Consider the following 14,478-nt stretch of genomic DNA (forward strand, 5'->3'; position numbering starts at 1 on the left):
TATAATTTTGCATTATTTTTTATGTCCACGTGAGCAAATATATATATTTAAAATATGGTATTAAATAGTTTCGGGAGGTAATAGGTTCTCATGAAAGTTTAGTATCGCAACCGCAAATCCGACCAAAGTTAGAATATTTTTCAAACCCTTATCCCTTTCTTTTTAGTGCAAATGCGTTTCTCCTCTTCGCATTCTTTCATCTTATCTATTACAGAGGCAACTCCAATTTTGTCTAGTATTACCTGGTTTTTAATCTTATCTCTCATAGTATGCTTATATATCTATCTACAACCGTTTCGTCTTTGTGATCTTCATCTCTCGTTGTCTGCTATCATATACAATAAAGTAGATTTAACCCTCACTCTATAAAATTTACTTTTTGGTGACATATTTTTACTACACAACACTGCGGACTTAAGCCTCTATTTCATTTATCCGCTTCAAATACAATATGTAACAGTATTGTCAATCTCTCCATTACCTTAAATTATAGACTCTAAATACTTGAAATCCCATCGAATCCTAAAACACACAACACCAAAATTACGCAAAAATACCAAAAAAAAAACAATAAAAAACACAACAACAGAAATTATATATACCTCAAAAACTTGCATGAAACTCCATTAAGTAAATAAACAATAACAAAAAACTATAAAATTTGAACCTCTAAATGTTAGTTTCCTTTTTCTATTGTTCCCGTCAAATAACAGACAATATTCCATAAATGTGTGACGGAGGCAAAAAATATCAACTTTTTGACAAAAGTGCATATACTTAAAGGTACTAATTTGAACTATCTTCAAACATAAGGGACCATTTTTATCATTTTCTCAAGAATACAAGGGCCAAATTAAAATTTCTCCAAACTTTTGTCCACCAGAAAATTCAATCGCCTACCACTGAAACCGAAAAAGAAAAAAAGCTTCAATTTTCAGGCGATTATGGCGATAAGCCTACCATGGCATCCCTTAAACCCTACTAAAACCCTACGTTTTGCTAACCGAACAGCAAAGGTAAACCTCCCTATTCGGCAAGTTACTTATGTACATGCTTTCAGGCGGAGTGATTTTGATGGATTCGCTAAACGAGTTAGATCCGGTGAAGCATGGAAAGAGGTGTGGAGGAATGCCAACGATGGTTTTGAACAGTTTTTATATGAAGCGAAGAAGACTGCGGAACGTGTTGATAGGAGATATGATGTTTCAAGGAAAGTATCGGATGTTGCACAGTCTGCTGCTGACCGTGCTAGAGAAATTGACCGTGAATTTGAGATTACTCGGAAGTGGCGTACTTTTTCTCTTGATTTTAGATCAAATTTGCCTAGGGTTTGTTTGCTTATCCTATTTCTCATTTATATTTACTAATAATAAGTTTAGTTTGATTCTATTGTATGCCGGTAATAGTACTTTCTTTGTGTGCTCAATTTGATTAATCTTCGAAGCTAAATTGAATTAGATTGTTATGATATTATTGTTGTGATAGTACTCCCTCTATGCTCAATTTGACTAATATTTGAAGCTTAAATTGGATTAGATTGGTATGATATTAACTCAAGGAATGACACTTGCGTCCAACGTCGGTTAAATGGGTGGGGAGCTGACGTGGGGATTATATAGCCTTAGGCTCTTTCAATAACTAGCTTTGGTGTGTGGTTCTCCTGTGGTTGTATTAATGGTGTCAGAGTCACCACGCACAGCTGCCGAGTGTGGTGGTTTGTTATAATATTATTGCAAGGAATGGGACTTTGAGTTCCTCATTGGTTAAATGAGGAGCTGACGTGGAGCTTATATTGCCTTAGGTTCTCTCAATAGCTAGCTTTTGGGGCGTGGTTCTCTTGAGGTTGTATTAATGGTGTTCGAGTCACCTACCACCCTCCGGGACCATCGTGTCTTGGATGGTGATGCCGGTATGGTAGTGTTCGGCTGGGGCTAACAATGTATAGCGCGCAGGCGTCGAGCGTGATGGTTTGTTATGAGATTATCCCAAGGCAGTTAAATGGGGAACTGATGTGGCGGGGCTTATATGTCCTTAGGTTCTCCCACCTCAATAGCTAGCTTTTGGGGTGTGGTTCTCCTAAGGTTGTATCAAGATCAACTCCATTTTTTACAATGAAAATCTAGATACTAAAAAAACTATACGAAAATTACAACATGTAGCGCCTTTTCTCATGTCAATTTGATGAAAAAATACATTTAAAAATGTTGGTCAAATTCAAATTGTTTGACTCTTGAGTCTCGAGAAGCGAAACGTTACAACTAATTTGGGACGGAAGGAGTAATAAATAGAATATTCTGCAAGGATGAGATGCACAAATCCATAAATGGTCTAGAAGGTTATTTTTTTTGGTAAGGACGCATCTATTATTAGGGTTTGTTTGGGGTAAGACATAAGAATCATGGGATAAAATGTGGGATTATTTTATCCCACATTTGGTTTGTGGGTGAAGGGATAACAATCCCATGGAATGCACTAAAATGGTGGATTGGCTATCCCAGCTATCCCATATAGAAAGTGGGATATGCCAACTCATCCTTGTATAATCCTTCTGACATAGATCACCTTGAATTTCCCCAATTAATCGTGGACTTTTTCAAAAAGCTCTTAGTACTGAAACTACGGGATAGAGAGTAAAAGCTTTAGCTGGATTTTCCAACATGTTATAGTATAATATAGTACTAAAATCCTTCCAATTAGTTAATTGATTTAGTGCCATCAAGTATGTTCTGGATCTTTTACTTCCATGACGGACTCTTCATGCCAATCAGGTTTATGGTTTCAGTGATTAGTTAATTGATTCGTAAAGTTCATTATGGATTTTGGGTTTGATGCACTTGAGCCAAGGGTCTTTCGAAAACAACCTCTCTATCTCCACAAGGTAGTGATAAGATGTGCATACACTATACCCTCCCCATACCCTACTTAGTGGGATTTCACTAGGTATGTTGTTGTTGTATTATGGATTCTTATCCATTCCATGAGTTAGTTTCATGTGAATTAGGTCAACTCGTTTTTTCTATTTCGGCTAAAACGTATTCCACCATTAGTTAATTGATTTAAGTTGGTGTTTTCAAGTTTGTTATGGGATTCCTTTTGCTCCTGTCAGTGAGCGTCATGCTAAATTTTTTTTCCTGTTGCTGCTGCAGTATAGGAAGCAGTTGAATGATTTTATGGACACTCCGCTGGGAAGAAGTGCTGCTGTAAGTGTTATTTGCTTTTCGAAGACACATGCCATGTGAATTATAGCACTGTTCTTAAATACCTTAGATCACATGTCATTGATTTCTTATGACTTGTGAGAATTTAGATACATGTGCAAGTTGCGCTGGGGAAATTGATGAGCTGAATTTCATTTGTTCTATCCTCTATGAGGTGGAGAAGGATCATAGAAGTGTTCAGTATATGGGATTTGTTTACTTTTTCTTCTATGGACGTGAGAATAGGAACAACACTTCCTGTCATAGAAGTTTCATTTACTCTAGTAGTAAAATTGGTATAAAGCTCGATATTCTGATTTCATATAATGTAAGTTGTTCTCAATATGCTGTGGCTGCTTGATCATTGTAGTATATTTCAACCTTTTCATATACCCTTTGAATCATTGCAAATGCAGTTGCTAGTTCAGCGTACAGTTCTGAATGCCACAATTCTGTTGTAAAAGTCAGTAGAAAAATTGCTATGAGTTGGTATCTAATTGCATTTCAGTTCATACTAACTGGTCATACATCCTTCTCCAACTTTTCTATCTTGGGCTGTGGGTTATTGGCAGATATACTTCTAGAGATCTTATCATCATGAGCTTGGATATTTTCTATTCTATATTTTAAGGTAGTCATATGTATTTGAAGCTTGTAGGAGCTTTTTTTCAACATATCGTAATATCTCCGAAGTTACCTTGTTCTAAATCCAAGTCTTTTATCTTGCTCAAAATCTGAGTCTTATGTGTTGTTTGCAGACAATATTCTTTCTGTGGTTTGCTCTATCGGGTTGGCTGTTTCGAATTTTGATAATTGCAACATGGGTTCTACCATTTGCTGGACCTCTTCTTATTGGGGTTGTTGCCAACAATCTAGTCGTCAAGGTAACTTTATTTCTCAATACCCTTGTGCTTAGAAGTAATTATGTATGAATTGAACTGTTGTTTTGACTGAGTTTTATTAAGTAACATTACTGGTTGATCCAACTCCACAATTAATAATAAAAATAATTCAGGTTTTGGAGAAAGAGGCAGTGTAGTAAAATTTTAAATGGATCTTTGGCTTGGGCATTATTCTTTTGGTAGTTGCCTCTTAAGCTATTTGACGAGCTGATGTCATGACATGATAAGCTTATATTCGAAGTGTTATATAAGCCTGATATGATGTTTATGCCTTTTTGTGTGTGGGGTGGGCGGGTGTTGTATTATTACGTTGAGTCGAGCGTTTTGGCGGTTCAATCCCACAATTGATAAGGGGAAGAAAATGGGATGCTTTCTGTAACTTTAATCTAAAAATATGTAGAATGTACCAAAATACTCTTTAATCTTGTAGTGTTAAACATGTCACATGAAAAGTTGAATTAAAGAATTGCCATAAAAAAGGAAAGAGACATTCTTTTTGAAATGGACTATAAAAGAAAAATAAGACAAAAACTTTGAACGGAGGGAGTAATAAGTGTGTTACCACTTGCCATCATTAGACTGTATTTGTTCATTTTGAATGTTCTACAAGGGAAAAGGCTTATATAGCAATTAGCAGCAGAACACAACAAGTGGGATTTTCTTATAGGAGGAAGAAGTGCTAAGTTGTGGCTGCCTCCTACATCTTCCTCCACTACATACCAGTGTTGTGAAAAGCGTAAAACGCAAAAAAACTCTAAGGCCCATTGGGGTTTTAGCACAAACAAAACACGGGCTTTAGTGAAAAAAGGGGGTAATAGAGAAAAAAATACAAGTATTTATGTGTAGTCTTGAGACTATTAGGTATAATAAAAAATTCTCTAACAAATATATGGACAAACAAATTGAAAAAATTATGATAAAATGAAACATCAATTATTTAGTGTCGCCTCTTCAGGTTTACGTTCATTAGCAAGGGAAAGTATGCCATATAGCCTTGATGACGACACTGAAGCGCACAACATGTTTTGTGCCTCTCTTTAGGGCTTAAATGCACCTTCGATAACACTGTTACATACAGATAATTGGCACATTCTTGAGTCTTAATTCTATGCTTATGAGCTACATTGTGAGAAAATGCTGTGTTGCTACGATGACTAGTTTGCAGCTTTCAGCCCATTGTCACACGTCTTGTTTATCCGTGCAGGGTCAGTGCCCATCTTGTAGGAGGCAATTTATCGGAAACAAGAATTCAACGGTTCGCTGTGCCAACTGTGGAAATGTTGTGTGGCAGCCGAAAGGAGACGACTTCTTTTCTAGAGGCAGTCGAGGAGGTACCAGTCCTTCAAAATCCCAACCAGATATTATTGATGTTGAGTTTGAAGAAAAATAGGTATACACCGGAAAGCATGAATGTCATACGAAAGAGTAGAATATTGTATGATGACAGGTAAAACCCGAAGGCTATTCCCATCCCTGTCGCCGGTGATGCCAATCATCTGTCCTTTCTATGAACACAGAAACAGTAGAATGTTGTATAATGCTTTCATTTTATTTTTCACATTTTCTCCCCCCTTCAATGTATTTATTTTTTTGCTCTTCCTTGTTAGTGATTACAACTTTACTGGTTAGTTTGTGAAACTTTAATATACACATTTGGAATGGAAACTATATTAGCTGCATTCTACTAATGATGTATGATTTTGGAGAGTATCAACTCATTCTGTAATTCTGTTGATGAGAAAAAGTATAATGGGTTCAAATAAGTTACATATAATATCGACGAGAGGGAGTTGCTCGGATGGTAAGCACTCCTCACTTTCAACCCGAAGGTTGCGGTTCAAGTCACCAAGGGAGCAAAAGGGGTGGGAGCTCCTAGGGAGGGTAAAAAAAAAAAAAAAGTTACATATAATACCCTTGAATATGAGCTTAACTGACATTTATGTCTTTTGACTTTTTATGTGTACAAATAGACATTTAAATTTGTATAAAGTTAAACAAGTAAATATTTATGTCTTGTATTTTTTTTTTTTAAATCAAACTTCAAGAAACAATTGTAGCTAAACTTGAAATACTTTGCTGATGTTAGATATATTTTAAATAGCGGTCCAAAAAGTGGTTACTGATGAACTTCAGCCATAATTATAGCAAGGAAAAAAGGGCCAAATATTAAATACTACAACCCATATCTCCTGCAGCTGGCATGAACATTCAATACCTTTTCTGCTTTACCCTTAACTAGTGGTCTCAAGTTCGAGCCTCGAATATGAAGAAAATCTAGCTTGAAACGCCATTCTTGAATCGGCCCTGTAGTGCACGATTCAAATTTAGTAGGTAAAAAAAAGTTTATTCTTTTTTGATTTGTCAAAATAGACAAGTAAAAAGAAATAAGTAAAAAAAGAAAATTGAACAAGTAATTAGGGATAGAGAGAGTATTTACTTAAGATAGATGTAAGTAAAAAAACACGATTAAGTATTTTGAGACGGAAAAGTAGTACAGAGTGCTTATGGGTGTCAGTGTTTTCCATCCTTCAGTACATTGAGTCAGAAAATTTTCAGACATGCTCCAAAACCAAACCAATGAAATACTAACAATTATAATAAATTAGTACTAATAGTGACCAAGCTGTCATGCATGTCTTCAAAATATTGAATTATTATCATACTCCATTAATGTACCTACATTTGTGACAGGTAACTTTTTCAAGATTCCAAGATCATGACATTACTGATTATGTTGGTTGTGACTTACTATGTTGTAAGGACATACTTTCTGTGTACCCAATTACTCGTCTACTTTTAAAATAATATATTTATTAAAAAAATAATTATTGATATAACGAGTTTATCATTTTAACCCTATTAATTATGAAGTGAATGAATTAAAATTTAAGATTTTCAAAAAGTTTTACATTTTTCAAAGTAATTAATTGAGAGTATAATAGGTAAACAATTTTTATCTTTTCTTGATTTGTCAAAATGGACAAGTAATTAGGGACAACGATAAAAGAAAAAATGAACAAGTAATTAAGAACAAAGGAAGTATCTTGCTAGTATCTAGTACTCAGTACTCACACATTTGTTTGTCTTCTCTTGTTGAAATCATATTATGACAACATATACTGATTACTTGAAACAGATCATCAGTTTGTTCGTACCTCGGTTATTTCACCATTAGATACTTGTAACTTGTGCAGACCAGCTAATTCGTATCTCAACCATATGACCATAGGATACATGTTACTTGTACGGACAAGCTTGTCTTTATCTCAACCATTTCACCGTTAGATACATGAATACTTATACGAACCAGCTTGTTCGTACAAGATCCTCATCTATTTCATCATCGGATTACTTGTTACGACTGTCACTAGTACCTACAAGCTTGTTTGTATATCCTATACTATTTCACTATTCGATACATGTTACTTGTACGAATCAATTTATTTGTACCTCAACTATTTCACCACCTGAAATACATCATTTATGCATATCAAATTATCTATATCTTAACTAATTCACCGAAATATATATTACTTCTCATCAACATAAATTCCAAGGAAGTAGATGCTAATATTTTTTTATATATAATTTTCACTCACTTCATTCACCATTCCACCTTTGTGCAATAAAAGGCTAAATGATTGAACATAAACAACAGAGAAAATTAGTCAAAAGTGATTAATTAAATTAATGTTAGAGGAATTAGAATACTCTAAACTTCTTGTCCTATATACACAATTACACATACTTCATGAAAAGGACCACTAGAAACAGTGGTGCTTTATGGTTTTTCTGCAATTACTATTTCCAAGAATTGAATGGAGCCCCATAAATTAACACCAACCAGGTCCATCAAAATATATAATGAAAAAAATCTGCCTTTATAATTATGTTGTTGAGATTTTATAAATTTCTTATATTGTTCAGACTCTTTAAAACTATTAGTATGTGTCGGATTCTTTGAAACCTATTCATTCAATAAAATTTAACATGAGAGTGACAATATTTTTTAAAGAGTTCCACTCGTATGTTGCTCACACTCTTAAGAATACTATTAGTGTGTCAACCATTGAATCATTCTGAACTTATATATTTTTAGAGGATTTGATATGGATTTAATAATATTTTTGAAGATACAATGAGAAGGATGTAAAAGCATTTTTTTCAAGCATTCGACACATTTGTTGCTTCGACTCTTAAAAATATCATCGGATGTGTGTTGGACCATTTAAAATCTATGTTATTTTAAAAAAAACTGATATGAATGCAACAATATTTTTGAAGGGCTCAAACACGTATTGCAATACTTGTATAAGAGTAAAAGCGGCACAATGCACTAAACTCCCACTATATACAGACTTCGAGAAAAAACCGGACCACATAAGTTGTACCTAATATTTCTACAAGCTATTGTTTCCGCTGTGAGTATTCACCAAAAAAAAAAAGTGACCATCTCACTTTTGGATACATAAAGTGTCTTTGGATGCTGTTCTTTGTCAGCAAGCAAGAATCTGACTAATTCTGGGAGGCCCCATGAACTCTTAACATAATGATTTTAATCTTTACAACATCATGAACCAAGCACAAAAGTTTGACACTACAAAAAAGGTGATATTCTTGTTTTAAAGGGACTAAAAACGAAAGTAACACAAACAAATTGAAACGGGGGGAGTAACTCGTAAAGATCTCAAAGAATTGAAAGACAAATGACAATGAGTGGAAAATTTGTTCTTCATCAAGGGTCAAGCAAAATGCCTATTTTGTACTACAACTTAAAAACTTTTCCAGTGGAAAATGAGAACATTGCATAAAGTAGCAAACAAAAATATTGGACTACTGTACAATTCCCCTTGTGTTAGGTAACAACACAAAAGAGAACTCAAAATACCAAAAAACACAAGAGGTAAAAATTGCATTGTTGCCAATGCCTTTGTGTCCTCTTATCTTCATTGTTGTGTAGGCTCAATATCCTTAAGCAGTCCAACTACTTGATGCATACTTGGTCGTTTCGCGGGAACTTCAGCTGTGCATAGATAACCGATTTTCAAGGCATCTAGTATTTGTGTCTGTGATGCAGTTCCACGAATTTTTGGATCGATAACTCTTGATCCCTCGTTGTTCCTTACTAATCCTCTAACCCAACCAACCAAATTAGCATCATTGTGTTGTGGATAATCATCTTCAACTGGTTTTTTCCCGGTAATTAGCTCGAAAAGGATTACTCCAAATCCATACACATCTGACTTTGGTGTAGGATATTTAGGTGAGCTGCTCTCTGGATGAAGAAACTCTGGGGGAATGTATCCAGGTGAACCGCGAGTGATCTCATCCTCGGGTCCCGTGCCAAAAATTTTGGCCAATCCGAAATCGGATAGTCTAGGCTCCAAGTTCATATCAAGATAAACACTGCTAGCTTTGACATCTCTATGTATAATGGGAGGTGAACAACCATGGTGTAGAAATGCAAGTGCTCTAGCAGTGCCAAGCGCGATTTTGTGCCTAAATCTCCAAGTGGTTAACAATCCTTCAGAACCAACATTCTGAATACTGTTATTATCATCCTCCTCTTCCCACGTGTCCGTGCTCCAGTCTTCAGTAGTAGTTCGAATCCCGAGTGGCAAGTCATGAAGCAAGTTCTGCAAATTCCCATTCTCCATGTAATCATAAATGGCAATTCTTTGCTCACCTGCCAAGCAGTATCCTGTCAATGGAACAAGATTAGGATGTTTTATCCGGCCAAGATACTCGAGCTCTCTTGCAGCTTCATGGTCTGTCATAGTGGAACCATGAACAAGCACTTTCACTGCCACATGAATGCCACCTGGTAAAAAGCCTCTATAAACTGGACCAAACCTCCCTTCAGCTAACAATGTGCCTCGATCGAAATTAGAAGTTGCAGATAAGAGATCTGCAAATGTGAAATTCAACAGTGGCTTCTCGAAAATCACAACAGGCACTGAGTTTGCTTGCTTAACATCAGCAACCCAAGTTGTTGAATCAGTCTGGAATGAAAAAGGACCAGAAATAGTCTGTTCTTCCTTGTAAGAGTTCTGTTTAACCGCCCATATCGTGGTTTTCCTTCGACAACCAAATGCCAAGAACAGTAAACCAAGAAGCAGAAAGACCATAGAGAAAGTTAATGCCAAAGCAAGTTTAAGTCCTCTGTGTTTCGGAGCTTTCTTGTGGAATAGAGCTGGGTTGGCAGCAATAGGACATCCATTTGATGACCCGATAAAAGCCGAAAGGAGTGTTTTAGGGGAGAATTCAGTAGCACAAAGAGTTAGATTGTTGAAAGAAAAATTGAACCTTTCCATCCTTGGGAGTATCTCTACAAGTGGCAATGGGATATCACCAGTCAAATTGTTGTATGAAACATCAAGAACCAGGAGATTTCTATTGCTCAGCGGAGGAATGCGTTTACTAAGATGGTTTTTGGATATATCAAGGATTTTCAAGCGACTCAACGACGAGAGCTCTTGAGGAATTTGGCCAATCAAACTAGTTCCAGACAAATTCAGATACTCTAAGCTAGATAACATATCAGTTTGTGGAAATTCTTGATGTGAAAATCTATTATCTGCAAGATTAAGGTATACAAGATTTCGAGCATTCTTTAATTCTCTAATGATCCCTCCACTAAGGTGATTCTCAGATAAATCAAGATAAACCAAATGAGACCAATTGAAGCTGGAACTGAAGTTTACCTGAGAAATGTGACCATCAAACTGGTTTCTACTCAAATCAATCACTTCCAATGGCCCCTCAAAAAGACCAACAACAGAACCCTTAAACAGATTGCCTGAAATATTGATATGAGTGATTGAACCCATTCTTGAAAAATCTGAATCTTTACCAAGAATCTCATTTTCTGCAAGATTCAAGAACTTGAGCTTGTGAAATGTAGAACCAAAATCATTAGGAAAACCAGTGAGTCTGTTTTCTGAAAGATCAAGGGATTCCAAAGAATGACAGCCCATAATTCCAGAAGGGATTTCTGAATCAAACAAGTTTTTACTAAGATTAAGAGAATGCAAACTTGAAAGGGAGCTAATGGCATCTGGGATTTTCCCAGAGAAATTGTTGACAGAAAAGTCCATGATTTCAAGACCACCAAAATTGCCTATGTTACTTGAAAGGTCACCAGAGATATGGTTATGTGAGAGGTTAAGGTACTTTAGTGAACCTAAACTCCATATATCAGAAGGCAAACCAGTGAGTTTATTGTTGCTCAGATCCAAATACTTAAGCTTTGTGAGTTTACCAATGGTGTTATCAGGAATCACACCAGATAAACCAAAACTTTTAGCTGTCAAATTAACAACATTTTCATCCTTGGAATCACATCCCACCCCTTGCCAAGAACAAAAGTGAGCTGAAAAGTTGTGAACTTTAGTAACCCCCATCTTTTGAAGAAAATCAGACACAAAAAATCCATCAGTATTTGGCTGTTGGCAAAGCGAAGGCCTAAAGAACACAGTCAAAAGCAGAAAAAAACCAAGAATGCCTATTCCCATTTGTAGATAAGGCTTAAACTATAAAACTCAAGAGTGTAAAAGAAAGAAGCAAAACCCTCCAAACAACTCCAAAAATCTCCCTTTTTCAGAACTCCAACACCATTTTTACCACAACCCCACAAAGCCAAAAGTTCAAGAAGAGTACACTATTGACTAAGAAAGCATAAAAATCAAACCTTTCTTGTGAGAAAATGAGAATGATAAGACTTCAACTGTAAAACTCAGAGAGAAAAAGAAAGAAGCAAAAAAATCCCTCCAAACAACTCCAAAAACCTCCCTTTTTTCAGAACTTTAACACCATTTTTGACACATAAAAGTTGTTCTACTTTCCAAGAATCAGCAAAACAAACACTTTCAGCAGAACCCCACAAAACCAAAAGTTCAAGAAGTATACACAATTGGCTCAAAATGCATAAAAATCCAATCTTTCTTTAGAAAAATGAAAAACAGCAGCTCAGAAGATAATGGAATTTCAGAGGACAACTAAGATTTTTGGGGTTTCTGGAAGAAAGAATGAATAATGTGAACTTACCTTGTCTGACCTCTGCATGAAAAAGCCAACAAAGAAAACAAACACCAAAACATAAATGCTTTGTCTCTGTGTTTTCAACTAGACAAAAGAAAGTTCAAATCTTTTTTCATAAAAAATGAAAAAAAAACACAACCAGGAGAGCCTAATGAAGCTAGTAAAAATCAAGAAACTTTATGGTAAAAATTGACAGTTTATGTATTATGGTCAAATATTTGGGGGTTCATAAATGAGAAATTTTTGGGTTGGTGAAGTTTTGGAGTAAAGGTGTTGGATGAGAATTCAATGATTCTGCATTATGCTCATTCATTCATATCATCATTTTACTTCATAGCAAGTGGTAATACATACTTATGATCCTCTTGAGTCTTAAGTATTATTAATACTATATTCTAAAGAAAATAAAGTAATTACTTTTGGCTACTTTAAATCAATATTTATTTCATTGAAAATTTGTATGTAGTTACCTTATAGGTGATATGACTATTTATATATTCGAGAACATAGCGGACGTAGAGCTTATTATTATTTCGAAGAGGTAGAAAATATTGATTTTGAAACACTTTCGATTCAAGTGCAACAAAATTCAAATACAAATAAAAATTTCAATAAGACAACAAGATGCAATCATCAAACACAAAATTAAAAGATTTAAATTATACAAAAATATTATAGGTTATAGGAGAATTTTTTTTAATATCTACATGTTGAAAAATGTATATTATAATTTTGATCAAAATTCACATAATTTAATTTGGAATGGGGAGTATTTTTTTATACTATTTTTTATTATATAAAAAACTTTAAACTCTAAATTAAAATAGTAAACAATAGAAATCAAACTTTAAATAAACGGTCTTATCACTTTATGAACACTTTTGTCATAGAGTTAAAAAAATAAGAACAAAAGACTTTCTAATATTAAAAGATGAGTTTTACCTAAACTTATTTATGGCTATTTAACAAGGAGAGATTTTCAATATTTCTTTACTAATTTTGGTCTTATATTCTTTTTGACCTTTTTATTTTTATTTATTTTTTATTTTGTACTTCAAATTTTGGAAGATCTATAACGAGCAATAATTGTGGAAATTTTGATTATTATTATCTTTTTGTTTGGATATTTTAGTATTTGATGTAATTTAAACAATTCCGTGAATAATTGCTTAAATTTTGCTTCTTACGTACCCTTTAATAGTGGAGTAGCTTATTATAAAATTTATACTTTACTTCCAATAAAATAAAATAAATTATACTTTACTTTTTTATATTATATTTATAATTATATTTTATTTTGTTCAAACTATTCATTCATCTCAAATTATTTATCGCGATTTTTAGAAATAGACAATAATAATTATTTTGTTCTCGTTTTATTTTTAGTGATAATTGTTCTTAAACTACAAACATCTCACTAACATAAATATTTAATAAAAACATGTTATATTTGGGATATAAATGAGATTAAATTAGTCCAAATAACTTCTTCTAATTATTTTAAAAAAAGAAACTAAAAGAAACACGATAGATAATTTAATACTTTCTGAATAACATTATGAGTCATGGGATACGTGTGATATGCAAACAAACACAATGCTGATCAGTTCATCCAACTACATCACTAAATGCATCTTCATGTAATTTTCTTTTTATGTATTTTGTCATTTTATTCAAATATCTCTCAAAGGCCTATATGATTAAAATAATACAATTAATTTTCAGTTTATAAAATTACATAAAAATAATAAAGTTAGCCAATTTTATTGGATCGTCAACTTACCACTATAAGTAACTTTAAGATTTCGAATTTAAAATTAGTGGGTTCAATTGAAACAAGTAAATAAAATTGTAGTTTTACTGTAACCCTTTCATTATTTAGATTTGGAAGATCATATCACAAGATTGAGATGTAATTTTATTTTTAATACGGTGTTATTAATTACCTTTATTACAGAAAATAGTAGGAATTAGTTAAAGGTAATTTCTACTATTGATGACCAACACTACACCTAATTCAAACAAAAAAAATTGTTTAATATAATAACTCAAACTAAAATGGTTATATATATATATATATATCTAAATTTTATCCAAGAAAAGCAAATAAATCAATGAATTAAAATGATCTCCTTATTTGGTTCTTTAATCAAACTATAATGTAATTGATATCTAGTTACCATATATTTCCTAATAATTAATTACTTCTCCCACAAGTTTAATTAATCCCATGCAATTAGTAAATGAAATCATTGTCTTAATTTTCCTTTTCATTTTACTTCACATTTTCATTTAATCAATTAAGATATTCCTGTCTTTCCTTCCTGCAATAATCCAAT

At 33.7% G+C, this 14,478-nt stretch overlaps 2 protein-coding genes and 1 non-coding gene across 3 annotated transcripts; 1 reads left to right on the forward strand and 2 right to left on the reverse strand.

Moving 5' to 3' along the window:
• Window positions 1-891: 891 nt before the first annotated feature.
• LOC125876966 (uncharacterized) lies at window positions 892-5,787 on the forward strand. The gene is made up of 4 exons (XM_049558257.1): window positions 892-1,328; window positions 3,147-3,200; window positions 3,956-4,081; window positions 5,304-5,787. Exons 1-4 carry the CDS (start codon window positions 945-947, stop codon window positions 5,487-5,489), a joined length of 750 nt encoding a protein of 249 aa, XP_049414214.1. The 5' UTR covers window positions 892-944; the 3' UTR covers window positions 5,490-5,787.
• LOC125878043 (U6atac minor spliceosomal RNA) lies at window positions 5,482-5,614 on the reverse strand. The gene has a single exon (XR_007447670.1). It is a non-coding gene; the product is annotated as a U6atac minor spliceosomal RNA (small nuclear RNA).
• Window positions 5,788-8,812: 3,025 nt separating the features above from the next.
• Window positions 8,813-12,488, reverse strand: LOC125875997 (probable LRR receptor-like serine/threonine-protein kinase At2g24230). The gene is made up of 2 exons (XM_049557090.1): window positions 11,887-12,488; window positions 8,813-11,689 (listed from the first exon to the last, which is right to left on the reverse strand). The coding sequence occupies exon 2, from the start codon at window positions 11,611-11,613 to the stop codon at window positions 9,046-9,048; it is 2,568 nt and encodes an 855-aa protein (XP_049413047.1). The 5' UTR covers window positions 11,614-11,689; window positions 11,887-12,488; the 3' UTR covers window positions 8,813-9,045.
• Window positions 12,489-14,478: the final 1,990 nt, after the last annotated feature.

The sequence above is a fragment of the Solanum stenotomum genome, chromosome 9 (genome assembly GCF_019186545.1).
Source record: "Solanum stenotomum isolate F172 chromosome 9, ASM1918654v1, whole genome shotgun sequence".
Taxonomy (NCBI): domain Eukaryota; kingdom Viridiplantae; phylum Streptophyta; class Magnoliopsida; order Solanales; family Solanaceae; genus Solanum; species Solanum stenotomum.

Excerpts from the sequence above, each read along its gene's own strand:
- LOC125876966 (XM_049558257.1), top strand. The coding sequence starts at position 945 with ATGGCGATAAGCCTACCATGGCATCCCTTAAACCCTACTAAAACCCTA. Across the intron at positions 3,201-3,955 it reads CGCTGGGAAGAAGTGCTGCT|ACAATATTCTTTCTGTGGTT; the intron begins GTAAGTGTTATT and ends TGTTGTTTGCAG. Across the intron at positions 4,082-5,303 it reads CCAACAATCTAGTCGTCAAG|GGTCAGTGCCCATCTTGTAG; the intron begins GTAACTTTATTT and ends TTATCCGTGCAG.
- LOC125875997 (XM_049557090.1), bottom strand. The coding sequence starts at position 11,613 with ATGGGAATAGGCATTCTTGGTTTTTTTCTGCTTTTGACTGTGTTCTTT.